Source organism: Eleutherodactylus coqui, chromosome 9 (assembly GCF_035609145.1).
Source record: "Eleutherodactylus coqui strain aEleCoq1 chromosome 9, aEleCoq1.hap1, whole genome shotgun sequence".
NCBI classification, from domain to species: Eukaryota; Metazoa; Chordata; class Amphibia; order Anura; family Eleutherodactylidae; genus Eleutherodactylus; species Eleutherodactylus coqui.
The window spans coordinates 100,624,451-100,651,961 of NC_089845.1; the positions used below are offsets into that span (position 1 = coordinate 100,624,451).

The window sequence follows — 27,511 nt, forward strand, 5'->3', positions numbered from 1 at the left end:
GTATTTTTTCAGTTCATTCATAAAAAAAATTCAAATGGAGAAAAAAAAATGTCCATCAGTTAAAATAATAAATAAAACTGCCAATAAAATTGAGATTTTAGTTTGACAAAATTGCACAACCCTTCTATAGTCATTACTTTGTATATATCAATGTGTGTGTCTAGAATTTTAATTGATATTTTTAAAGCTTTCTCACTTAACGGTCTCCTTTACTTCCAAGGGAGCCCTGGGGTGAGCTTAAAAACACTTACTAGAAGCAGCAGCACTGAGGACATTGTACAACAGTACTGAGCAGTGTAGATGTGAATCCAGCATGGCAGCAAGATAGAAAAAAAAACTTTAAATTTCATTTGTAAGAAAGAAAAAAAAAAGTGAAAATATTTGGAAATTCAATCAAATATTCCAAATACCGTGGAGTTTAGGATTATAGTAATAAGCAATATTTCAGAGTATCACCAGCCTGATCGTATCCTTAATTATGGACAATCAATCCAAAAAGTGTGCTGAAACAGAACTCCCACATCAGATGGTGTTCCAGCTTTCCAAGAAGCTCCTTAAGTGCCTGATAAATATGCAGCATATCCTCACCCAGGACCCACACATACAGCATCTACAGGCGGCAGTAAAGGGTTACTTTAAAGGGGTGGTCTCGCGAAAGCAAGTGGGTCTATACACTTCTGTATGGCCATATTAATGCACTTTGTAATATACATCGTGCATTAAATATGAGCCATACAGAAGTTATTCACTTACCTGCTCCGTTGCTAGCGTCCCCGTTGCCATGGTTCCGTCTAACTTCGGTGTCTTCTTGCTTTTTTAGACGCGCTTGCGCAGATGCATCTTCTCCCTTCGGCTGGTCTTGGAAGCATCGGAGTTTTGGCTCCGCCCCCTTTTCGCGTCATCGCGTAGCTCCGCCCCCGTCATGTGCCGATTCCAGCCAATCAGGAGGCTGGAACCGACACACGTCATGGGGCGGAGCTACGCGATGATGCGTACAAGGGGGCGGAGCCAAAATGCCGATGCTGCCGAGCGGAGCCGAAGGGAGAAGAAGGGAGAAGACGGATCTGCGCAAGCGCGTCTAAAAAGGCAAGAAGACACCGAAGTTAGACGGAACCATGGCAACGGGGACGCTAGCAACGGAGCAGGTAAGTGAATAACTTCTGTATGGCTCATATTTAATGCACGATGTATATTACAAAGTGCATTAATATGGCCATACAGAAGTGTATAGACCCACTTGCTTTCGCGAGACCACCCCTTTAAGGCTAGCACAGGCCCATTGTCGTTGACACACGTCCTCTCTTTTCACCCATTCTTTATCCTGATTTCAGATAAACAGCCCAAGGTGTGCTCCACCTGTAAGGTTATGTGTTCCCCGTTGTACAGTCGGAGCTCAGGCTGGTTCACAGAGAGGAGTCATCAACGCCATCTGAAACGCCAGGAGAGTTGTGCCCAGCATACAGTCTGCAGCAATCGCCATAGATAACAGTGTCGTCCTCTCAGCATCCAGAAAGTTGAGGATCCCCCAGGTGCCCAGTGCCAGGCTGCCCAGCAGACCATATCTATTTCCAGTGAACACCGAAATCACCAGAATGCTGAGGGAGGCCCCGGCATTGCTGAGGTGAGAAGCCACAAGCCTAGTGTCACTGGTCAGTTTCTCGGAGCAGGTGGCGAGGAGCAGGGCGCACATGAGGGCTAGGTTGGCCGTGAAGTGATCACCATTCAACCAGAAGAAGGAGAAGACCAGAAGGGGCAGCCCGATGATGCTGGAGACCCACAGGCTGCTACTGTCCACAAGGTGCCCATGGTGCAGGAGACTCACGATGCCAAGTACGGAGGCCAAGGCGTGAAGCAGGAACCCGGCAGACGCTCCTCTGTGCACCTGCAGATACAAACAAGGGATACTAACACACCACCGCCAAAGTATCAAGTATAAACAGCAACACATTACCACAGATCCAATACCACTGTGATGAGGCCAGATATGGTGGCACAGCGACCTTCAAAATTGTTACCACGCAGACGCCTGGAGGACAGAACCAATGGAAATAACGAACATGAGGTCATCCTACAGACATCGCAATACAACTACCCGGCCAAACAGAGGAAAATGGCGCAGTAGTGTTTCTTGCAGGTTCTATGCCATTCACTACTTGAACAGATCAAGACATGGCCCCCAGAGCTCCAAGGTCTTGGGGGTATATTTTTCTACCCTGATGCCTCTCTGATCTGCCTGTTCTGGGCCAAGTTTTCAGCTGTCCAAAACTGACATCAATTTTTTAACTACGTCATGCACTGCTCTTTGATTGGCCAGTGCTGATAACATGAGCAGTTCTGGGCAATCAGAGAGCAGGTACAATGCATTGGTAGTCTAACACTACCGATGCACTATGGGGATTAAGAAGTGGGAAGATTGCATCAACCATCTTGGACAGGTGAAAAATGAGACCTAGAAAGGAAGGGACAACTGCAGGTAATATATCTCGCACCACCCTCCGGCTCTGCAATTGAATTTCGTCCTGAAACCAAAGTGCCGCTTTAAAATCTTATGTATGATAACTTTCTTATTACACATCACACCAGGCGGATGCAGCCCTTGGGCACAGTGAGCATTGCTGGTAATTGGGGGCTTGTGGTCATGTGATAGCAATGTCGCAGTAAAAAGCAGCGGTCTAGAGACCCACCTGAAGAGTGCGGAGTGCAGAGAAGAGAGACACCACACACAATGAGGAGCGAGACAGCAGAAGAGCGACACCCGTGTGATGGGCAAACATCTTGGAGAAGAGAGGGTCACACCAAATACTGTGTGTTACTAACAGCGGATGCCTATGAGAAACACAAACAACCATGACATCATCATACACCACACAGAACACCCACTGACATATGACATCATATACCTCGCACACAATATTATACCTTTCAATGGTGTAATTGTTGGTAATCAACATGTGACCTTTTGGTCCAGGGAACCTCTAACCATCACTGACTGCTGTGAAAAAGATATAGTCTATATTCACGGCATATGAATGGTGCGAGCTCAGCCATTCGCAGGGGCAGCTGACTGACTGCCTCCCGCTGCAACAGTGATGACAGGTGAGAACAGCAATCCCCACTGTTAAAGGGAACCTGTCATGGGATATGAGGACCAAAAGCCAAGTTATGGCGCTCAGAGGGCATGTACCCCGGAGTGTAGGGAGGTAATTCTTATACCAACCTGCCCCCCGATGCCAGCATGGTCAGCCCTGAAAGGCTGTGTGATAGAGAAAGAAAGAAGAAGATAGACAGAATCTATGTCTCTCCTATCCATCTATCAATACTATTTTAATAAAAGGGCTTTTATTGTGCAAAAGTGGGGAAAAAAAGAAACACATAATTTTAGTATTGTCGTATTTATACCGACCTGTAAAAAATGTTATAGAATTTACATCGCATAGTAAGCACCGTAAAAGAAAAAACAAAGCTCTCAGAATTGATGTTCTCTTCATTTTGCTCTTCAAAAAAAATAAACAAATTAATGAGCTATACAACGCATTAATATATACTATGAAAATGCTACAAAAAAAAAATAAAAATACTACAGCTCGCCGTGCAAAGAACAAGCCGTCATATGGCTATATCATCGGAAAAACAAAAGTTATGGCTTTTAAAAAGTAGAGATGAAAATCCCCAAATTCCTCGTGTCCTCAGGCTGCTCTCAGACTCGCGTTCACAAAACGCTGCTTTCAAAATCACATTTTACTGTGATTTTCGAGCAGTGTTTTTGAACACATAGTACGGTGTTCAACGCACTCCATCACTGTGATCAGGTGCGTTAAAGAGCGCTAAAATAGAGCAGACTGAGGAAGTGCCTCACACTAGGGTTGGGACATCGACACAAAAATATCGATAGCAACGACTATCGCTGAACAAACTATCGATTATTGTAAAATATCGGTGGAACACTATCGATATATCGACTTTTTAAAATTCCTGTATAAAAATCAAACAGGTCGAGGGTTAATAAAGCAACACAATCAGCAACAAAAATTATAGTTTTCTTTTAAAACTTTAAACTGTTGAATTTATTAACTTGTAACCATTAATAACATGAAAATATATTAAAGTTACAAATGAGAATGAAAAATGAAAAGAAGTTTCTATTATCATTGGCCCCAATAATCATTATCTAATGAGCCAACGAACACACTAAGGCCGCCTGCAGACGGCTGGATCGGATCCGGCTGTGAGAATTCTCGCAGCGGGACCTGACCCGAGCGTCTGCAGAGAGCAGCGTGACACTCACCTGCTCCCGCGGCCCCGGCTCTTTCATGGGCGCATGCGCAGAGTGGAGTCGGCGGCCGGGAAGTGACGTTTCTGTGCGCACAGAAATAGAGCATGCCGCGATTTGTTTGCCGCGAGATTTCGCGCAGCTGTCTGTCTAGGATTGTGTTTGTTAACGTAATCCTATGGCAGCTTCCACTGGTGGAAATTCGGCTGTGGAATTTCCGCCCATCTGCAGGCGGCCCTAAACAAGGTCCTGCCAGCTACAAGGAAGCCAGAAGATGGTTGCTGGACCTGACGGGATGTGAGCGTGATCTCTGTTTGTGGGGCTGCGTGCCCTGCATTTTTTTCAAGTTGCCGCTGAGGGACCAACGGTCTCCATGGCAACTTGTAAACAATGCAGGGCCTGGCAACACGAATGCAATTGTAATTGTGTTAGATGGATCTCCCATCTTTTCTATGGGCACTGGGTTCACGTTAGACGCTGAACGCATGACATGTCACATCTCCTTTTCTGGACGCGACCTTTGTGCGTTCAGCGCAGCCCTCCATCTGCATGTGGAAATGCTTTCATTTAGAAAGCATTGCCCCCAGCCATCGTGTTAGATGCAAGCGTTCAGAGCCTCGTCTAACGCGATGAACAAACGCATGTGGAGGAGGGGCCGAAGACCCCACTTGTTCTGAGAGTCGTTTTGCCTGGAGCAAACCTTATTGGAGACAAAGAGTCGCCTCACACTTTACAGAAGTTTCTAGAACTTGTTTATAAGTTCATTAGTGCCGCGAGCAAAACGACATCCTGCACCAACACAAAGGGAAGGGCAGAATGTAAAGAAAGAACATCTGGTCACCGGACCACAAGACAGGTTTCTTCTTTACAAAAATCAATATTATATCGCCTTAAACTATCGATGTTACCGATACATCGGACATAACAATATCCATGAAAAGTATCGCCAAAGCATTAGCGGTATATCGATATTTTGATATATTGGCTTTCGATGTCCCAACCTTAGAGCAGACTGTGCAGGTTTGCAAAGATCCATTATAATCAATGGGAGCATTGTACCGCGATTAGCATGGCAAAAAGCGAGCTGCAAGAGAGCAGCTTTAAGTAACAAACTAGGCCGCGTCCCTAACCCCTTAACACTGAAGGGCGTACAGATAGAGGGCTGACCCCACTCCACACAATGCTGGTCCCAGCCGCTTCTTACAGCAGACACTTGTCGGCTACAGTTCTGATAAGCCGCGCCGCTTATCGGAGCTGTTAACTCTTTAAATGCCACCATCAATTCTGACAGCGGCATTTAAATGTCCTGACCGATACTTGGGGGTCCCACACTACCCCTCCCCCGCTATAAGATTCTGAAAAACCACAGGGCTGTCATAGCAGAATGCATATCAAGCCATGCCCGTGGGTTGATAGACTGCCTGTCAGATTGCGGTATGATGCAATGCTATGGTACTTCATCAAGCTGCAAGAGTATTCAAAGCAACACAAGTTCATGTCCCCTCTGGGGACAAAAAAAAACAAAAACAAGAAGAGTCAACATAAGTTTAAAAAAAAAAAAAATTTTCTTATTAAAAAAATAAATAAATAAAAAAGTATTAAGTTAAAAAAAAAAAAAAAGCTTCTTGCCATATCTATAATAATTTTAAAAAAACACTAAAGAAAATTACATATTTGGTATCGCTGATCTATCAAGATAACACTGAACGTCATCAGAAGAAAAAAAACTGTTGCGCTTTTTTTGGTCACCCTGTCTCCAAGAAAAAAGTATAATAAAAGCGATCAGTGTGTACGCCGTAGAATTTTGGTTTTTTTTTTCTCTATTTCGCTCAGCTTAGAATTTTTCAGATGCTTTTCAGTACATTATACGCCCCAGTGAAAAATACAACTCATCCAACGAAAAACAACCCTGACATCATCATCGATGGATAAATACAACAGTTATGAACTTCTGAAAAACCGAAAATGGGGGGTTACGGGGTTATTTCCACCTCTGCTTTTCATAGCTAAGATGGGATCCCGCAGCCACTAGCCCCTCGGTCGAGGTCTGTGCAGCTTCCATAACCCCAATTCACTTCAAAGAGAACAAAACTGCGCCGTGTTAAGTGTCCGGCTCTTTCTGATAGGCGGTTGGAACAGAGCTTTCGGGTTTTCCCATCTCAGCAATGAAAAATCAAGATAGTTCTCTTATAAGGATTCTAGCCCCAGCCCCGGCCTCCCGACAAGGCACCTCCCCCCCCCGACATGTGGCATCGCCCCCACTTCCCGACAAGTTACCCCTCTCCCCTCAAATACAAGATGTCCTTCCCAGACCTCGCTTCCTGACAAGGTAGCCCCCCTCAAATACAAGATCCCCCCCCCAGACCACACCTCCTGACAAGGTAGCCCCCCTCAAATACAAGATCCCCCCCCCAGACCACACCTTCTGACAAGGTAGCCCCCCTCAAATACAAGATCCCCCCCCCAGACCACACCTTCTGACAAGGTAGCCCCCCTCAAATACAAGATCCCCCCCCCCAGACCACACCTCCTGACAAGGTAGCCCCCCTCAAATACAAGATCCCCCCCCCCAGACCACACCTTCTGACAAGGTAGCCCCCCTCAAATACAAGATCCCCCCCCCCAGACCACACCTCCTGACAAGGTAGCCCCCCTCAAATACAAGATGCCCCCCACCCCCCCAGACCACACTTCCTGACAAGGTAACCCCCCTCAAATACAAGATGATCCCCCCAGGCCCTGACAAGGAACCCTACCTCAAATACAAGATGTACCCCCCCCCCCCCTCCCTTCAAATGCAAGATGTCACCCCCCGATATCGCAGCACGCTCAGGGTCCTCATACATATGGCATCATAAACCACCACTATAGAAACATGACGTCATGACCCCTCATAACATAAACCACACGTCACACCACAGGCCAGTGACATCATACACCCCCTGATATCATACACCCCACAACATACCAACTTCACCCACGACATATCCCACCTGTCAGACAGCAGACTTTACCCCACAGACCCCGCTAGATGGCTCGGTCCCCCGGTTACAGACACAGCGCTCAGTCCCCGTGTTTGAATCCCCCGCGCCGGGAGCTCAGGATCCGCTTCCTCCGCAGCCCGGAACCCTGACACCTCTCACCGCCCGGACACGGAAGACAACATGGGGATCAAGCAGCTCGCTGACCTGATCGCGGAGGAAGCGCCAGCGGCCGTCAGCACCGAGAGCGCGGCCAGCTACACAGGTAAGCCCCGCCCCCTGACGTCACCGCATCACAGCGCGCGATCCCGACATGCCCCGCGGTGAGGGAAGAGTGTGAGGAGAAAAGGCGAGAGGAGAAGAAGGGTGACGACGTAGTGTAGTATAATATAATGTAGCGCAGGAAGACCACCAGCCGTAGTATAATGTAGTATGGAGGAGGAAGACCACCAGCCGTAGTATAATGTAATATGGGGGAGGAAGACCACCAGCCGTAGTATAATGTAATATGGAGGAGAAAGACCACCATCCGTAGTATAGCTAGTATTAGGAAATTATAGCACCATGTCACACACAGCTCTGCTACATGCACCTCACAGACATACTTAGCTCTGCTACCTGCATGTGACAAACACACAGCTCTGCTACATACACGTCTCACACAGCTCTGCTACATGCATGTCACAAACAACTGCTACATGCACGCCACAGAAACACAGCTCTGCTACATGCACCTCATACATACAGCTCTGCTACATGCATGTCACACAGCTGTGCTACATGCACCTCACACACTCATAGCTCTGCTACATGCACGTCTCAGACACACATAGCTCTGCTACTTGCATTGCCGACACACAGCTCTGCTACATGCACGTCACACACAAAGCTGTGCTACATGCATGTCATACACACGGCTCTAGTACATGCACATTCTACACACAGCTCTGCTACATGCACATTGCATACACAGCTTTGCTACATGCACGTTGCACACACAGCTTTGCTACGTGCATGTCACAGTCATACACAGCTCTGCTACATGCACGTTATACACACATCTCTGGTACATGCATGTCGCACGCACACAGCTTTGCTACATGCACATTGCACACAGCTCTGCTACATGCGCCTCACAGACACACTTAGCTCAGCTACCTGCATGTCACAAACACACAGCTCTGCTACATACACATCTCACACAGCTCTGCTACATGCATGTCACAAACACAACTACATGCACGCCACAGAAACACAGCTCTGCTACATGCACCTCATACATACAGCTCTGCTACATTCACCTCATACATACAGCTCTGCTACATGCATGTCACACACAGCTGTGCTACATGCACCTCACACACACATAGCTCTGCTACTAGCATTGCCGACACACACAGCTCTGCTACATGCACATCACACACAAAGCTGTACTGCATGCACGTCATACACACAGCTCTAGTACATGCACGTCACACACACAGCTCTGCTACATGCACGTTCTACACACAGCTCTGCTACATGCACATTGCATACACAGCTTTGCTACATGCAGATTGCACACACAGCTCTGCTACATGCATGTCACAGTCATACACAGCTCTGCTACATGCACGTTGCACACACAGTTTTGTTACATGCATGCATGTCACAGTCATACACAGCTCTGCTACATGCATGTCACACACAGCTGTGCTACATGCACCTCACACACACATAGCTCTGCTACTTGCATTGCCGACACACACAGCTCTGCTACATGCACATAACACACAAAGCTGTACTGCATGCACGTCATACACACAGCTCTAGTACATGCACGTCACACACACAGCTCTGCTACATGCACGTTCTACACACAGCTCTGCTACATGCACATTGCATACACAGCTTTGCTACATGCACATTGCACACACAGCTCTGCTACATGCATGTCACAGTCATACACAGCTCTGCTACATGCATGTCACACACAGCTCTGCTACATGCACGTTGCACACACAGTTTTGTTACATGCATGCATGTCACAGTCATACACAGCTCTGCTACATGCATGTCTCACACAGCTCTACTACATGCACGTTACACACACAGCTCTGGTACATGCATGTCGCACGCACACAGCTTTGCTGCATTCCCGTCACAGTCTCACACACAGCTCTGCTACATGCATGTCCCACACATCTCAATTATATGCACGTCTCACACACACAGCTCTGCTACATGGACATCACACACAGCTCTGCTACATGCAGATCACATACACACAGCTCTGCTACACGCACGTCACAGACACAGCTCTGCTACATGCACGTCACACACATACACCTCTGTTACATGCACGTTACACACATACAGCTCTGGTACATGTACATAACATACAGTTCTGCTACATGTACATCACATACAACAGGGATCACATTTTAATCCCATACAACAGGGATCAGAACCAGCACAGCAGAGTCCTGACCACAGACTTCTTCCACACAGGTGACTGATCACATGACAGTGATGTCATCACAGGTCCTTCATTCCTGTGCAGTTTACAGGTGGACTACATACCCTACTAAGGTGACCAGACCTCCGGATTTAGGCATTACAGTCCTTTTTGGGACCCTGTGTCCTGCTTACCAACGGGATCCCATTGAGACAGCCGTTTGTTCCACTTTCAGGACATTTGTCCTGCTTTTGTCCCACTTTCGGGACTTAAAGTCACGATTATAGTGATTACCGTCCGGGGTGCCGCAGCTGCCCGGACGGTAATCACTCTGCAGCACCGCGGCCAGAATGCACACGCTGACGGCAGTGTATTCATCCAGGATCTTCGTCCCCTCCTCCCCTCTCCTCTCTTCTTTGGTGAGGAGAAACGAGGAGGCGCTCCTGCGTGCACACACACTGACGCCGGCAGCAGCACTGAGTGGAGCAGCGGTGCTGTGAAGACCAGAAAGAGGTAAGTATATGGGTCTTAGGGGGAACGTTAATACTATGGGCCTTCCGTGGGTGTCACTATTATTGCTGGGGCTACTGTGGGGGGTCACTTATTGCTGGGGCTAGTCTGGGGGTCACTATTATTGCTGGGGATATTGTGGGGGTCATTATTATTGCTGGGGGTGGTATAGGGGAGCAATAATAGTATTGGGGCTACTGTGGGGGTTACTATTATTGCTGGGGTTGGTATAGGGGGGCGCTAATTTTACTAGTGATAGTATAATGCGGTATGGAGGAGGAAGACCACCAGTTGTAGTATAATCTAATGTGAAAGAGGAAGACCACCAGCTGTACTGTAGTGTAATGTGGAGGAGGAAGACCACCAGCCGTAGTATAATGTGATATGGAGGAAGAAGACTACCTGCTGTAGTCTAATGTAATGTGGAGGAAGGAGGCCACCTTCCGTAGTATAGTGAAATGTAGAGGAGGAAAGCGACGACCTGTAGTGTAATGCATTGTGAAGGAGTAGAAGTACGACCTATAATATAAAGTAAAGTAAAGGAGGAAGACGACTTGTAATATAAGGGTCCTTTCACACAGGAGTGATAATCGCTCAGGGAATGGAGGTTGAACATGTCGGAGATTACTTTCAACCACCTGCCTCTGTTCACAGTAAACAGGTGGTTGTTCGTAGATGAACGATTGACTGTTTACACGGGCTGATTGTTGTTCGATTTTTATGCGTGCATAAACTGAACGAATAACAATATACAAATGAATTATCGCCTGTCGTTTAGTCGCTGGCAGTTTTTACACTGAATGATTATCGTTTGGTGTGAAAGGGCCCTAATATAATGAGGAGAGGTTATGAAGACAACAACCTATAAATACAACAGGAGAGCTGTAGTATAATATGAAGGAGGAGGATGACCTTTAATATAATATAATAATGTAGACGAAGAGAGACGACAAAGACAGTGTGTAATATATAATGTAATGTGAAGGAAGATGTAAACAAGTGTACTAGAAAGATCTGCACCATTATTGTTAGATACTATATAATAGACTGTACGCTTCTCTGTAGGGAAGGTCCTCGCCATTGATGCTTCTATCTTCATACATCAGTTCGACTCTGCACTGCCTGCGCTTACCAATCGTAAAGGAGAGAACATCAGGTAAGAACATTAGACACACTCATCATAGATATCTTCTCCCCTGCCTACACCCAGAGCCTCAGTGTCTTCTTCTCCACCTATACCTGGAGTTTCATCATCTCCCCTGCCTACACCCAGAGTTACATCACTGCCTTCTCCGCCTACACCCAGAGTCTCATCATCTCCTCCCCCGCCTACACCCAAAATCTCATTGTCTCCTCCCCCGCCTACACGTAGAGCAGTGGTGACGAACCTATGAAACGCGTGCCAGAAGCGGCACGCAGAGCCTTCCCTGCTGGCACGCGTCACCATCGGCAGCTCACCACATTAGTGAATGCTGGCAGGGGCACGGCTCCCCTGCTGACATTCACTCAGCAGCGCTGCAATCTGCACTGATCCAGGCGCGCACTGTGACATCAGTGTGCAGCCTGAATCCTCCTCCCCCGACGTCTCCTACTTGGTTCCGCGAGAGCACGGGAGGAGGCGTCCGGCAGGCATATTAACTTTTTCTTCACCACTTCTGCCATAATCTGATTGGTTGTTTGGGTTGATTGATTCACTAAACAACCAATCAGGTTGCTGGAGTTGCTGATTAGGGCAGAAGTGGGGAAGAAAAAAGTTAATATGTGTCCGACAGCACACTGAAGTCAGTGTGCACCAGCGATCAGGCAGAGGAGGAGCTGTGCTTCCATGAGGAGGAGGGGTAAGTATGTGGGTCTCGGTGGGGGGGAGCATTATTACTGCTGGGGGCCGCTGGGGGGTGTCATTATTATAACTGCTGGGGGTCATCACTATTATTACTGCTGGGGGGCATCACTATTATTACTGCTGGGGAGCCGCTGGGGGGTGTCACTATAATTACTGCTGTTGGGGGGGGTCGCTGGGGGGGTGTCACTATAATTACTGCAGGGGGGTGTCACTATAATTACTGCTGGGGGGTGTCACTATTATTACTGCTCGGGGGTGTCACTATTATTACTGCTGGGGCGCCGCTCTGGGGGGATGTCACTATTATTACTTCTGGGGCGCCATTCTGGGGGGGGTGTTGCTATTGTTACTGCTGGGGGGCCACTCTGGGGGGTGTCACTACTATTACTGCTGGGGGGCCGCTCTGAGGGGTGTCACTATTATTACTGATGGGGGGCCGCTCTGGGGGGTGTCACTATTATTACGGCTGGGGGGCCGCTCTGGGGGGTGTCACTATTATTACTGCTGGGGGGCCGCCCGGGGGGGGTGTCACTATTGTAACTGCTGGGGGGCCGCCCTAGGGGGTGTTACTATTATTACTCCTCGGGGGGCTGCTCTGGGAGGTGTCACTGTTATTACTGCTTGGGGGCCGCTCTGGGGGTGTCACTATTATTACTGCTGGGTGGCGTCACTATTACCGCTGGGGGGTCCCTATTATACTGGGGGCCGCTGTGGGATGTCACTATTATCGCTGGGGCCAGTGGAAGGGTCACTATTATCAATGGGGGGGTCACTATTATCACTGGGGGGGGTCACTTATTGTTGGGGCCGCTGTAGGGTGTCACTATTAAACTGGAGCCCCTGAGGGGGTCACTATTATCGCTGGGGCCGCTGGAGGGGGTCACTATTATCGCTGGAGGGGGAGGTCACTATTACCACTGGGGTATGTTTATATGTGGTGGAAATGGGCAGGGCTGTTTCAAAATAGACAGCTTGCAGATTTTGACTGCTTTTTGGATTCGGAAATGCTGCAGTATTTTCCACAGAAATTTCTGCTGAGATCATTCTGCAGCATTTCCACATCCAAAAAGCAGTCAAAATCTGCACCCTGTCTATTTTGAAGTGGCCCTGTCCTTTTTATAATGACATGGGTAAAATCATACGTCGTGATAAGCCCCGCACCCTGACATGTTGGCACTTTGCGATAAATAAGTGGGTTTTGGGTTGTAGTTTGGGCACTCGGTCTCTAAAAGTTTCACCATCACTGACCTAGAGACTCATCGTCTCCTCCCCTACCTACACCCAGATTCTCATTATGTCCTCCCCCGCCTACACCCAGAGTCTCATCGTGTCCTCCCCTACCTACACCCAGTCTCATCGTGTCCTCCCCCGCCTACACCCAGAGTCTCATCGTCTCCTCGCCCGCCTACACCCAGAGTCTCATCGTCTCCTCCCCCGCCTACACCCAGAGTCTCATCGTCTCCTCCCCCGCCTACACCCAGAGTCTCATCGTCTCCTCCCCCGCCTACACCCAGAGTCTCATCGTCTCCTCCCCCGCCTACACCCAGAGTCTCATCGTCTCCTCCCCCGCCTACACCCAGAGTCTCATCGTCTCCTCCCCCGCCTACACCCAGAGTCTCATCGTCTCCTCCCCCGCCTACACCCAGAGTCTCATCGTCTCCTCCCCCGCCTACACCCAGAGTCTCATCGTCTCCTCCCCCGCCTACACCCAGAGTCTCATCGTCTCCTCCCCCGCCTACACCCAGAGTCTCATCGTCTCCTCCCCCGCCTACACCCAGAGTCTCATCGTCTCCTCCCCGCCTACACCCAGAGTCTCATCGTCTCCTCCCCCGTCTTCAACCAGAGTCTCATCGTCTCCTCCCCCGCCTACACCCAGAGTCTCATCGTCTCCTCCCCCGCCTACACCCAGAGTCTCATCGTCTCCTCCCCCGCCTACACCCAGAGTCTCATCGTCTCCTCCCCCGCCTACACCCAGAGTCTCATCGTCTCCTCCCCCGCCTACACCCAGAGTCTCATCGTCTCCTCCCCCGCCTACACCCAGAGTCTCATCGTCTCCTCCCCCGCCTACACCCAGAGTCTCATCGTCTCCTCCCCCGCCTACACCCAGAGTCTCATCGTCTCCTCCCCCGCCTACACCCAGAGTCTCATCGTCTCCTCCCCCGCCTACACCCAGAGTCTCATCGTCTCCTCCCCCGCCTACACCCAGAGTCTCATCGTCTCCTCCCCCGCCTACACCCAGAGTCTCATCGTCTCCTCCCCCACCTACACCCAGAGTCTCATCATCTCCTCCCCCGCCTACACCCAGAGTCTCATCGTCTCCTCCCCCGCCTACACCCAGAGTCTCATCGTCTCCTCCCCCGCCTACACCCAGAGTCTCATTGTCTCCTCCCCCGCCTACACCCGGAGTTTCAATGATATCATCGCCTTTGCCGCCTGCTTGCAGAGTTTCAGCATCTCCTCCACATGGCAATCATTATATCCTCTTCCACCTACACCCACAAGGAATCATCTCGTCCCCTATGTACACCCGTTAGTCATCATCTTTTCCCCTACCTATACCAGGCTGACATTATCTCCTCACCTTTGTATTTCTCTTAAATTTGGGGTCAGATACTCTTGATCAGAAGATGACATGTTCGTTTGGCTGGAGATACTGATATTGTTCATCATACTTTTAGATTTCAAACTCAGATTTTTGCGTGTAAGAAATCCTGCACTTAAAGCCCTGTTATACTTACTCCCCCATAACATCTATAACAATATATGGCACACATCTCATCACATAGCCATTAATCAGTATGCTTCGCTCCAGTGTGCTACAGGGTCTCTTCCAGCGTACAGCCTTCATGCTGCAGAACGGAATCAAACCTCTGTATGTATTTGATGGAATCCCACCAGAAAACAAGCGCTTCAAAGTAAGTACCTAATGGTAGTGCAGAATAAGGTGCTAAAGCTGGAAGACTCTTTGGGTTTATTTCATATGGTCATCAAAAGGACTTGCATACATCATGTTTCACCTTACATCCGGGGTTTCCATGATGGTTTACATCTAAACTCCGGGATTTGGATGGAAACTTAGGCTTCTCTCACACAGGTACTTGCAGTAAATGCAGCGTTTTTCAACGCTATGTTTACTGCGATTTCAGCAGCGCTGGCATGCATCATGCCAGCGTTTTGGCTGCATTTTCAGCACAGCTGAAAACGCAGCCAAGGAAGCTGGAAAAAGAAATCAAATTGCTGAAAACGGGGTTTCAAGACCACACCTCCAGCAAGAGATTGCTCTGATTAGCTGAGCCACGAACCATTCATTCATTGAATTGCTGTGATTGGCGCATCTAGCGCTCGCTGTGATTGGCGCTGAATTAGCCAATCAGAGCAATCTCTTGCTGGAGGTGGTGTCTTCAAACCTTGTCACTAGCAAAAGACCCTCTGACAAGTGCCCCGAGCCCTGGAAAGCAGCGCCAGGGACCAGACAGCATCAGCATCGGTGAGTATACCTTTTTTTTGGTAGTGCAGCTAGTGCTACATTTAGCGCTCCTGCGTTTTCAGCAGTGTTGCTAACGCTGCCCATTTATTTTAATGGGCGATGTAGAGCTGAAAATGGCCAAAGATAGGACATGCATCGCTATCAAAGCGCAGCGTTTTGACACTTGTGTGAACAGCCCTATTAAAATGAATGGGAACCTTATACAATGTTTAGCACAGCCCTGAAAAGGCAGCGCTAAATGCTGTAAAAGAAATGTCTGTGTGAGGGAGGCATAACTCTGCCTTTTTTAGGATTTTGCTGACATGAAGACCAATAGTTCTTCATTGTGGCAGGTTTCTTTTCATAGTAACATAGTATGTAAGGCCGAATGGAGACAGTGTCCATCTAGTCCAGCCTGTTTATCCTCCTATGTTGTTGATCCAGAGGAAGGAAAAAAAACCAAGAGTCAGGAGCCAATTAGCCCTTTTGGGGGAAAAATTCCTTCCTTCCTAATTAACAATTAACCTATGATTTATATCCTGTAATAACCTTCCGCTCCAGAAAGACATCTAGTCCCCTTTTAAACTCCTCTATGGATTTTGCCATCACCACATCCTCAGGCAGAGAGTTCCACAGTCTCACTGCTCTTACAGTAAAAACCCTTTTCTGTGTTGGCAATGAAACCTGCTTTCTTTTAGACGTAGCGGATGTCCTCTTGTTACCGTCGTAGTCCTGGGTATGAACAGATCATGGGAGAGATCCTTGTATTGTCCCCTCATGTATTTATACATAGTTATTTGATCACCCCTTAGTTGTTATTTTTCCAGGGTAAATAATCCCAATTTGGATAGCCTCTCTGGGTATTCCAGTCCCTTCATTCCATGTATTAGTTTAGTTGCCCTTCTTTGAACCCCCTCCAGCACTGTAACATCTTTCCTGAGCACCGGTGACCAGAACTGTGCGCAGTATTCCATGTGAGGCCTGACATTTTGGGTCAGAAAGAATAATGTGGTCCACATTAATTTACTTATATTCAATGGCATAGAAGTAGGACAACAGAACAAAAGATGGACTTGGGTATTCTGGTAACAAATAAAGCAAGCATGAGTGCTCAATGTCAGACAGTAGCTGTTAAAGCAAATAAGGTTTTAGGGTGTTTAAAAGCAGAGCTAAAACCTGTGATCCCGGTGTAATACTACCCTTCTATAAGTTTCTTGTAAGACCACATCTCCAGCAGGGTATTTATTTTTGGGCTCTACATTCTGAATAGCATATAGGAGAGTTGGAGAAAGTTCAATTCCAGGGGACTGGATTATTGAAGGGATTATCCAGGAATTTAAAAAATTTACCAGCACCTGTTGAGTTGGAACAGCCATTCCAGCTATGTTCCAACAAGCGATTTACATAGATTACGGCATGTTGGGTGTTAACAGCGGGGGTCACTATCCTTGTGTACCCCCGCTGTTGCAGTGGGAGGCCAGCTATCAGTAACAGTCGACTTCCACTGCGGAATGGTGCGGGCACACTTCTGATCCCATGCCATCCACATGACGTAAGGTTACGTCCTGTTGCATTAAGTACCACGCTGCCATGACGTAACCTTACGTCCTGTGGCATTTAGGGATTAATATAATGAGCCGACAGCTAGTTTCTCAGCTATGACGTCACCGAAATTGGAGAGCAGCAATACCATGTAAAGGAATCCTTAGGTTAGTCACAGTGCGGAATGCCCAACTGCAAGAGATAGTAATGGCAGAGACAATGACAGCATTTATAATAGGGCGAATTGCTTATCCAATAAATAATGGTACTGATGTAAAGTGGCTCGTGGGTTGAACTTGATGGACAGTGAAGACTGACTTTTTGCAACCTCTGTAGCTACTTTCTGTAGTCCTCTGCCCTCTCACTTCACAAAACCCCTGCTACTTTGTGCTCCCCCTGCCACTTTATGTCCTTTACAGCAGGGGTCCCCAACTCCAGTCCTCATGGACCACCAACAGGTCATGTTTTCAGGATATCCTATGGTAAGAACACCTGTGGCAATGTCTGAGGCACTGACAATAATTACATCACCTGTGCAATGCTAAGGAAATCCTGAAAACATGACCTGTTGGCGGTCCCTGAGGACTGGAGTTGGGGAACACTGCTCTACAGCCTCAGCCTTCCCCCAAAGCCCCAGCCAATTTGTGCCCCACCCCCACCACCACATTTTCCAGAACTAAGTCTGTTCTGGGGTCTGAATTTATATAGGTTTCGTTCACATTGGCTTTTTGGATTTCATTTTCCTGCTACATTATGGGAGAAGGAAAGCAGATCATATCTTATGATGGAACTGACAATAAAGGGGTCTGATCAGTTTCCATCTGGCCATCCAGCATTTACAAAGATGAAATAGTGCTGCATGCAGTGCTATTTTGTCCTGTATTCTAACGGAAATCATAGACATGAACAAGCCCTTAGAGGTGTGGTCTGGGGTTGACCAAAATCTGAGGAATAGCCAGTGCTTCTGGTGTACGGCTGCAGAGGACAACTCAGAAACTGATATTTTCAGGGGTTTGTGAACTTTTTAAAAATGGATATCACAGGAATGTGCTGATTATTGACTTATCTCTCACCCAGGACACCAAAGAGGGAAAAGTGCAGTTCAAAAGAAGAGTCAACCCTTCACTGACCCCAGGTGAGGAAAGGTGTGCTGAGAAATAAAAAAGTCTGGGAGATTGTTTTAATCTTAAGAAATTAGGATTTGGCTAAATGTGTACAATGAAGGAGTCTAGTCTTATAGCATCCCCTCCAGTTAATTCTCCCCAGTACCATATTCTACAGTCAGCCTCTTTCCAGCATGAAATGGCTGATAACAGGGAGCGGTAAATTGTATTCACCTGTCCTAGTCAGCCTCTTCTCTGCCTGAAACTAAGCAACAAATGAGAAGAGACCAAAATCTTGTTCAGTCAGGGCATGCATTTACACTGAACGATTTATTGGTCCGTGTAAAAGTGGCCTTCATCTTTCCCCAGCCTGAAATGGCTGATAACAGGGAGTAGTAGATTGTACAATTTACTTGCACTGTAATTGGAAAGAAGACAGCCTCCTGGTTAGTATCGGGCCCTTGTGGCTCTTGTTCTTATAGCCTCCAACTTCTGTATTTTGTGTGTTTTAGAATCAGATAGGTTTAAAGACCTGAAGACGCTGCTGAGTCACTTGGGTGTCCCCTATATCCAGGTAATGGCAGAGAGTTCCTCATAGAATGTATGTACAGTATGGACACACAGAGCTCATGTGTCAGTCACATATATCTGCTCCCTCAACAACCTGATTCCTCCCCATATGGTCCGATTTACATAGATGTCACATGATGACACATTACATTACATGCTCTGAACTGCAAACATTTACATAACCCCACCCACTACATCCTTAATGCCTTGACTCCACTGATACATGAACAGCTTTTTTCTTTAACTGTCCAGGCTCCCAGTGAAGCAGAAGCTACCTGCGCTCACCTGGTAGTCAATAATGTGGCCTGGGGGGCTGTGACCGAGGACATGGACGCTCTTCCATTCAACTGCCATCGCCTCATACGGAATCTGAAGGCCGATAAGAAGATGTAGGTGACGTGATAATTACAGGAGGCTATTAGACAGCACTGGGAAACATTATCACTAATGGCACCTGTGGCCTCATTAGGCTCAAGCATGCATGCATATGAAAGAGTCTGGAAGAATAGTCTTAAGGCCCATCTACACTGGACGAATGTCGGGCAAGCGATGCCCGACACTCGTCCTTGTGTTCCTCGCTCCTGTGCTCCTGCACGGGAGCTAGCACAGCTGGCTGGATCACAAGCAGCCAGTAGCGGGGCGGAGCAGTGCAGAAGATTTCACTCCTCTCACTCCCCTGCCTCTCTCCATTAAGATAACACAGCAGCTGTTCGCTATTGAACAGCGGATGTTTAAACTTAACCTTGAGCGATGAAGCTCATCATTAAGTTTAAACAGCCGCCGTTCAATAGCGAATAGCCGCTGTGTATCTAAATGGAGAGGGGCGGGGGAGCGAGAGGAGAGAAATCTCCTACACTGCCCCGCCCCCCTGCTGGCCGCTCCGTGTGTGAGCCAGCTGTGCTAGCTCCCGTGCAGGAGCACGCGAGCGCAGGGATACAGGGACAAGTGTCGGGCATCGTTTGCCCGACACTCTTCCAGTGTAAATGGGCCTTTATACACATCTTTAGGCTGAGGAGGAACCTCTTTGCTGCAGAGTAATGGAGGATTATATGACAGTAAGTAAAATGAATATAATAAATACATCGTGGTCTGATGTCGCTCTCTGCTTGGCCCTATAGAGGGGTTTCTTAGCCAGCCAAATAGGGCACATGACAAGAGGTTGTCCAGAGTGGACATCAGATGACTACAAGCCCCCTTTGTGTATTGTTCCTTGCACAATGGCCAAGTAGTTGTTCACCCCTGAATGACAGTATACGATTGGGATAGTATAGTGAGATCTCGGGTGCAGCACTAGATTAATCTAATTTGTAAGGATATGTTCACATGGTGGAATTCACTGCAAAATACTCTACCTAAAAAATATTTTAAAAACCCAGCAAAATTTGTGTGTTTTTGGCATAAATCCACACATTGAATTTGTCCTGTCAGTGGGCAAAATCCGCATGCAAAATTCTGAAGTGGAGATTAGCGTTTCCGTATGAAGTGACATGTCACTTCTTGATGCAGAAACTTGATTTTGCCTGTCAGAATTCCGCATGTGGATTTTGCCGATTGACAGGGCAAATTCTGCATGTGGATTCACACCAAAAACCATGACACAAAGATGTGGATTTTAGAGGCGGAATTTTCTGCGCTGAATTCTGCTGTGTGTACATACCCTTATAGTCATAATGTATTCTTTCTGCAGATATATCAGAGGGATCTATACCTACATTAAGTTTCCTGATTCATGAGTAGAATGGAAGAAATGCAGTGAAGGCTGACAAACAGGCAGAGCAGTAAGAGAAAGGGTATAGTCCCTGTGGTTTCTCTAATGGCTGTCACTCTAGAATATCAGAATATTTGCAATGTTTTGCATCTTTTTCTGTCTGTAGAAAAGTTCAAGAATATAATTTGCCAGAAATCTTGAAGCGGCTGAAATTGAGCAGAGAACAGGTGAGTGACAAAATAGAGAGTGGGTGAGTAACTGAACAGAGAGCGGGAGGTAAGTGGCAAGCAGAGAACAAGTGAGTGATGAAGCAGAGAACAGGTGAGTAACCGAGTACAGAACAGGTGAGTGACTAAACAGAGAATAGTTGAGCGAGTGAAAAGAGAACAGATGAGTGACTGAGCAGAGACAAAGTGAGTGACCAAGCAGTGAGCAGGTGAGTAACTGAGGGACCTAGTAGAGAACAGGTGAGTGTCTGATTCTTTGAGTTCTGAGCACACTTTCAGATCAGGAAAAAGTTTCTGAGGTGAAGACAAAGGCTGACCTATGACTCTCAACAATTATTCTATCTGACCCCAGCAGCTAACAGTAAGCAGTATGCTATCTCCCAGACATCTGTCTCCTGCACAGAGCTCCACTGGCATATCATATGCATCACAGAGAGCAATGTGTTAATGTATTATCTCCCAGACATGTTTCTCCCACAAAGAGCATGGTTGCGTGCGCTATTATAGACATACTATATACAGCACAGTGCAGTGAGCAGTATGTTACCTCCATAAATCTATCTCCTGCAGAGAACTCCACTGGGAACGCTTTCACAGATGAACAACTTCCCCCATGACATAGACATGTATCTCCACAAAGTCTCACTCAGCATAGACATTCCCCACTCAATTTGTCATTGTCAAAATGATCCCTTTCCCGGCGCATTTTACAGAAACTTAATAATAATCATCTTTATTTGTATAATCCCAACATATTCCGCAGCACTGACAAAGACAGGGGGAATACAGAAAGGACAAAAGTACAAAAATTACAGAACCACGGTTACATGTAGTAATCAATTTAAGGAAACAGTAAGGGTGAGGGTCCTGTTCCAATGAGCTTACATACTACAAATAATGGGGTGATACAGAAGGTAAAAGGGGCTGGAGATGTGCACGGTATGGCGAGGTGGAGAGTGAGGAGTACTATACACATAGACAATGGTCAGATGTTAAGCCATGTGACGGCAGAAACGGTGTGACTGCATGGGGGCAGTTGATGGTGGCTAGCAGGGATTGTAGTCAGTAGGTCAGGGAGCATGTTATCATGCGGCATCCGGATGGGTTTGGTTTAGGAGATATGGTATGCCTCCATGAATAGTTTCATTTTGAGAGCACGCCTGAAATTTTGTGAGTCATGGATTGCCTGCATAGCCTTTGGTAGTGCATTCCAGAGGACTGGTGCTGCTCTGGAGAAGTCTTGGATACAGGAATGAGAGGTACGAATTAAAGGGGCACTCTGTCTGATTTCTTTAACAGAGCAGAGGGTGCGGGCTGGGTGATGGATTGAGATGAAAGAGGCAATGTAGGGTTGCGCGATGCTGTGGGGAGCTTTATGGATGAACGTAGTGAGTTTAAATTGAATTCTGTATTTAACGGGCAGCCAGTGCAGGGCAGAGGCGTCCTTAATAGTTATCTCTCCCATCAATATACATGTACAGTCTGGACGAGTGTGTATTATAAGGGAATATGCAGCTTGTAAATTGTTGGTTTATTAAGGTCCTTTTACACCGGCCAAATTCTCTGTCTGATGTTACACCACGCATGTTGATCGGTGCTCATTTAGAGAATTTTCTTTTACATGGGCTGAGAATTATCTTATGGGGACAAACGATTCTTAATCCGATTATTCATTCCCTTAGGCCAGCTCTCTGTTCACATGGGGAGATGTCAGATGATCAGCGAGCATTTTTATGCTCAATGAAAATCAACAATCAAGCTCTCAGTCATCTGTTGACTGATTGTTGGCCCTTTTACATAACCCAGTTGTTGAGCAAATTAACATTTGGAGGGACATTTGTATCCGATGGGCACATAATATTCTGTAAAACTTTGCTCAGCTTGCAGTAGTAAAATAACAGGTTACATACTTGCCCTTCCGTGCTCCCCTGCTACTGCCGTTTCTCCTAGCCCTGCTGGTCTTCACTACCAGATGCAGGGAGCCCATAATGACGTCCCTGACAAAGAGTCATTTGACTGCTGCAGCCAATCACTGGCTCCCTTCAGCTGGAGAATAGCTGCAGCGCTCACGTGACCCAGTGTCGGATCATCATCACTCCCTTCCTGGTAATGAAGTTCAGTATGGATCGCAGGCATGGGAGCTGTGGGGGAGCGTGGATGAGTGAGTATGTAATCTGTTATTTTTATACTGCAGGCTGAGCGAAAATGTTTACAGAATATTATGCCGCTGGATAACCCTTTTATAGGGGTTTTTCCATTACTTAAAATTGCTTCACAACCATTTTGTACTTCCTGGTTGCTGCTGACCAGGCCATGTGACTGCTGCAGCCAATCATTGGCCACAGTAGTGACCTTCTATAGTCAGTGATTGGCTACAGCAGTCACATGCCCTGGTCAACAGCATCCTGGAAGTACACGGTGGTTGTGAAGCATTTTTAAGTAATGGGAAAACCCCTTTAGCTCTGTACTACCAGGGAAACCAGGTATCTGATTTTGTCTGTTTGTGTTCACTTTGATTTGTACAGTGCTGCAAAATATGTTGGCGCTATAGAACAATTATTATTCCCTTGAAACAGCAGCACTAAACTCTCAGGTTTGTGGGGGCTTTAAAACAAGAGTAGACAGCTCCATTGTCCTGTATAACCAATGTCTTCATACAGCCTGCTGCAGAAAAGATAACTGCTGCTGTGTATGAGGGGCAGTTGTAGGTACATACCCTCCATACTGCTGCTTTCTTCCCGATACAGTTTGTAGACCTGTGCATCCTCCTGGGCTGCGATTACACAGAGAAGATCAGAGGTCTGGGGAGGAAGAAAGCCTTCAAGATGATTCAACAATACAAGAGCATTGAAGGAATTCTACAGGTTATCCAACCAAAGGTGAGAATTCTCCCAGGACAGGCTTCTCCCCCTTATATGTCCTAACAGACCTCATCCAGAGGTGCGAATCATCCCAGGATGGGTGACTCCTGTCCTCCACATGTTCTTACTGATTTCCCCAATCCCTGTCGTAGGACCGCATCCCTCCAGAATTCGATTACATTACAGCACGCAGGCTGTTTTTAAGTCCGGATATTAAACAGGTTGATCTGGAAGATCTACGGTGGACACCGCCTAATGATGAGAAAGTCCTGGAGTTCTTGTCACGGGAGAAATTCATGAAGTAAGTTCACTCATATGAATTCATGTGACACAGGGTAGCAGCATGGAATTAAGGAAGAGAGATGTACAGGAGACACCCTCAGGTTTGTGAGGGAGGGCAGCAATGTGGGGAAGACTCAAACATTCCTTGAAGGGGGTGTATGAGATTAGATGGTCCACAAACAGTGCCTCACTCCTGTCCATGCGTCTGGTGTTAACTTGAATGGGACTGAGCTGCAATACCAGAAACAGCCATGAACAGAAGCTAATCTGTGTTTTGAAAAACAATTCAAACTCTGCAACCCCACATGACCAACAAGTGCACCTGAATAAAGTGCATTAGGCAACGAGTCAACCCATACATGATGATAGATACTCAGGGATAACCAATTTCTACCAGATGAATGGATAGGGGTTGTCACCTAACATTCCACACGCCCTGAATAGCATATAAATGCGCATTGTTATGCAGAGTTACATTCTCAACTGTGATTCCTCCTTCCTTCTGCTCTGCTTCCATCAAATCTGATATTGTCCAACTTTTAACTTTTGATGGTCTATTTTCAGGATAGCCCATCAATAGTAGATTGGTGCAGTCTACTGCCTGGAAACTGCACCGATCCGCTGTTCTCCATGCTGGTGCATTCATCCATGGAGCTGTTCTCTATGCAGGGGGCCGGAATGGTATTACAGGTGAAATTTCCATTTATTTCAGTATAATAATGAGGAATGTTCCCTTCTACAGAAAAGACAGAGTCATCAAAGTCTTAAAAAAGCTCCATACACCTCAGACACAAAAAAGAAAATTGAAGACAACTGGAACCTCTCCGAGCAAACAAATGAAAATCGGCAACTTCTTCCCAGTGAAGAAGTCAGTGCATCAGAACAAGGTGAGAGAAACTGACCCAAACGCACCAGCTCATTCCTAAAACGTTGCTTATTTCTGAGAATGCTCTACTCCATTTTAGCTACTTTCTACTGCAGTTGGATAAGAAAGCAGAGAGAATTATTCGGAAAGAGCAGAGTACTCCTAGTATTATGTGTAGTACTCAGGATAAGTCATCAATAATTGATCTGTGGGGACCTCCACCTATCAGCTGATCCCTGGACCTGGTGTCAGTGCGGATAGCACTGGTTTGGTACTGAATTCAACAGGAGCTGTACCTGCAATACCAACCCGGGCGCTGCACTTTCTGCATCCTTTCTGCATCCTGTACTGACTGCAGTGACAACAGCCCCCGGAAATTGGCTGATCCTTGGGGATCTGACCAGCGGGTACCCGCCAATAATCTATTGATGACCGATTGCAGCCATAGCTACTCAGATCACCAAGGCTTATCCAATTCCCTATTGGTCATCAAGAGAAAAATTTTTAAAAAGTCCCGGAATACCCCTTTAACACATACATTTTGTGTTGCCCAGTTAGTCATATTTTACGGGCATGTCTTTGTGCTATAGATGTTGATAGTCATGGTCGCTTCTGCTCTTGTGTGTTGTCAAATACCTAGTTCTCTCTTCACCATACAGTGGGGTTCTGGACAATCTGGGAGTTGTAGTCTCACAATATTGAGGGTGAAATAGTCTGAACTGGCTGGACGGGTCTTTTTTCGGCCTTACATACTATGTTACAACAGCTGAGGTCATTATACTGATGTGTACAGTTTGTATAGCACTGGTGGAGGGGTGCTTATGAGGATGCTTTCCTGGGATGTATGACTGTGTAGTGTAATGGGATGCTGCAGATCTCTATGAAATGTGCAGGGAACCTAATGTCCTCTTCTGTTCTCTCAGTCTACCCTGGGGACACATCACACATCATCAATGGAAGACGTCCAGAGGGAATGATCTGATTCTGATGGGGGACCACGTCACTTGGGAGGCACATGTAACGATTTCCATCACTGACCTTTAAATCTCATTATTTATTCTGAATCTGCCATTGTCTGGAGGTGCTGAAGCTGCAGTCACCCTCTCATATCAGATATATTGTCGGTGACTTCTTAAATGAGAAATTCACTCATCCCTGACTCCTCCCCATTGTGTTAGCAAAAAAATGCTCTGCACTTCTTTTTTGTCATGGGAGAAGAAAGTATGGTTTGGAACTTTCTGTACCTTTTTGATGCTGCGACTTCATTTTCTATTCCTCCCCATTGGTGTCTTGGAGACCCTCTTCCCTGTGCTGTTGGGGTCAGCAGGTTTGTAGACCGCAGTAGACAAAGATATTCTAAAACAAAAAAATCATGAGACGTACCTGGTAGAAGTTATAAAGGATTTATACATTGCCACTGGTGGGCCCTCAGGATCATCACCCACTGGCGGGCCTGCAGGATGATTGGGAACTGGTCAGAAACCTGGCAGCTATGTGAAAGACATATGAACAGTATAAGCAGCCTTTGATTGCAGGGAAGGTGGGTGCTGGATTTAGTGGGGCTCACTCAGGACCTTTCCAGCTTTTATACCACGGTCATCACCACAGAGACCTTAAAGACCCAGGAAGTGGAGTTTTCACACCACAATATCCCAGATACCCCCAGTTTCAGCACTAACTATCACCACCTCTGACCCTGGGCATACTGTCCTCACATTCAGATCACTCATCCTCCATAATTACTGGTGTTTTATACTATAATGTAATAAATGTTCCGAATGACACATTCCTGCATTGTATTATAGTGTGTATGTCAAACCTGAACACTTAGAAAAAGGCACACACTGCTAGAATAGTCACTGGGGAATACCCACAAAGCAAGTAATATATATCAAAGGTCAAGAACATATGGATTACACCATTACTAAAAACTATACTCAACTGTACTCCTGTACACCTACCCTGTTTCCCCGAAAATAAGATGCGTCTTATATTAATTTTTGCTCCTAAATATGCGCTACGTCTTATTTTCAGGGGGTGTCTTATTTAGCCGCGGCAAATCCGTCTGTGGCCGCTAATCCCTCAATTGGCCAGCTTTGTGGACGAAATTTCTCAGAAATCTCGTCCATATTGGACAGCAAATCTGTCACGGCAACGCTGGGAGAAGCCAGTGTTGTGGTGCGGATTCACCGGCCACAGAAACGGAAAAGCGTGCAGCCAGGTCGCTTCAAAACAAGCGGCTGAGTGCTGTGGGTTTTGAAGCAGCGCTTTCCCGGCGGAAATCTCGCTGTTTATCGCTGTGGCCTAACTGCGAGATGTCCACTGGAATTACGCTCTGTGAGAACCCAGCCTTAAGAATCACACACAGGTTGCCTGACTCGCACACAGAGCCATTAAAAAATAAGGGCTGTAAAGTAACGTACCTGTCTGCAGACAGAAGGTCCTGGACCACTTGTAAGCAGGGATGGTATTGCAGCTTCTGGCCACCAGGGGGAGCTCATCACAGCAGACATGTACAGCAGGAACAGAACATACAGTATGGACTTTTCCAGCCAGCAAGGGGAGCTCACAACAGCACACTCGTACAGCACTGCAGGGACAGGATAACAGCAGACTGTCTGCAGATCTACCTATACATCTGGAGGTAGGAGACAACGGGGATGGCAGCAGGGGACAGGCCTCTTGACTTGCCTGCACACTTTACTATGCCTTACTATCGGGGGTGTCTTATATTTGGGGCTTCTGCAAATTTCAGGGGGTGCCTTATTTTTGGGGAAACGCGGCATGTCACTGAAAAAGCCCTTCAATGGACCCAATCACTATACTACAAATTAGCAAATAAACCT

The 27,511-nt window shown here is 46.9% G+C and overlaps 2 protein-coding genes across 5 annotated transcripts; one reads left to right on the forward strand and one right to left on the reverse strand.

Moving 5' to 3' along the window:
- Window positions 1-1,262: 1,262 nt before the first annotated feature.
- Window positions 1,263-7,529, reverse strand: TMEM276 (transmembrane protein 276). 3 transcript variants are annotated; one of them, XM_066578151.1, is made up of 3 exons: window positions 7,459-7,529; window positions 2,685-2,826; window positions 1,263-1,882 (listed from the first exon to the last, which is right to left on the reverse strand). In XM_066578151.1, exons 2-3 carry the CDS (start codon window positions 2,772-2,774, stop codon window positions 1,394-1,396), a joined length of 579 nt encoding a protein of 192 aa, XP_066434248.1. In that variant the 5' UTR covers window positions 2,775-2,826; window positions 7,459-7,529; the 3' UTR covers window positions 1,263-1,393. The 3 variants fall into 3 exon arrangements, with proteins under 3 accessions (XP_066434248.1, XP_066434249.1, XP_066434247.1); XM_066578152.1 differs by having other exon boundaries at window positions 7,285-7,499; XM_066578150.1 differs by lacking the exon at window positions 7,459-7,529 and adding an exon at window positions 7,264-7,389.
- LOC136578262 (flap endonuclease 1-like) lies at window positions 7,395-26,454 on the forward strand. Of its 2 annotated transcripts, none has more exons than XM_066578148.1 (11): window positions 7,395-7,516; window positions 11,264-11,354; window positions 14,854-14,956; window positions 18,127-18,184; window positions 18,665-18,726; window positions 18,975-19,111; window positions 20,597-20,657; window positions 23,405-23,536; window positions 23,671-23,819; window positions 24,543-24,687; window positions 25,589-26,454. In XM_066578148.1, exons 1-11 carry the CDS (start codon window positions 7,435-7,437, stop codon window positions 25,640-25,642), a joined length of 1,074 nt encoding a protein of 357 aa, XP_066434245.1. In that variant the 5' UTR covers window positions 7,395-7,434; the 3' UTR covers window positions 25,643-26,454. The 2 variants fall into 2 exon arrangements, with proteins under 2 accessions (XP_066434245.1, XP_066434246.1); XM_066578149.1 differs by having other exon boundaries at window positions 18,671-18,726.
- Window positions 26,455-27,511: the final 1,057 nt, after the last annotated feature.

Bases quoted from the DNA above. Each gene is read 5' to 3' on its own strand.
- LOC136578262 (XM_066578148.1), top strand. From the start codon at position 7,435: ATGGGGATCAAGCAGCTCGCTGACCTGATCGCGGAGGAAGCGCCAGCG. The intron at 18,727-18,974 runs GTAATGGCAGAG...TTAACTGTCCAG, and splicing joins TGGGTGTCCCCTATATCCAG to GCTCCCAGTGAAGCAGAAGC. The intron at 20,658-23,404 runs GTGAGTGACAAA...TTCCCGATACAG, and splicing joins TGAAATTGAGCAGAGAACAG to TTTGTAGACCTGTGCATCCT.
- TMEM276 (XM_066578151.1), bottom strand. From the start codon at position 2,774: ATGTTTGCCCATCACACGGGTGTCGCTCTTCTGCTGTCTCGCTCCTCA. The intron at 1,883-2,684 runs GTGGGTCTCTAG...TTGTATCTGCAG, and splicing joins CTGCACTCCGCACTCTTCAG to GTGCACAGAGGAGCGTCTGC.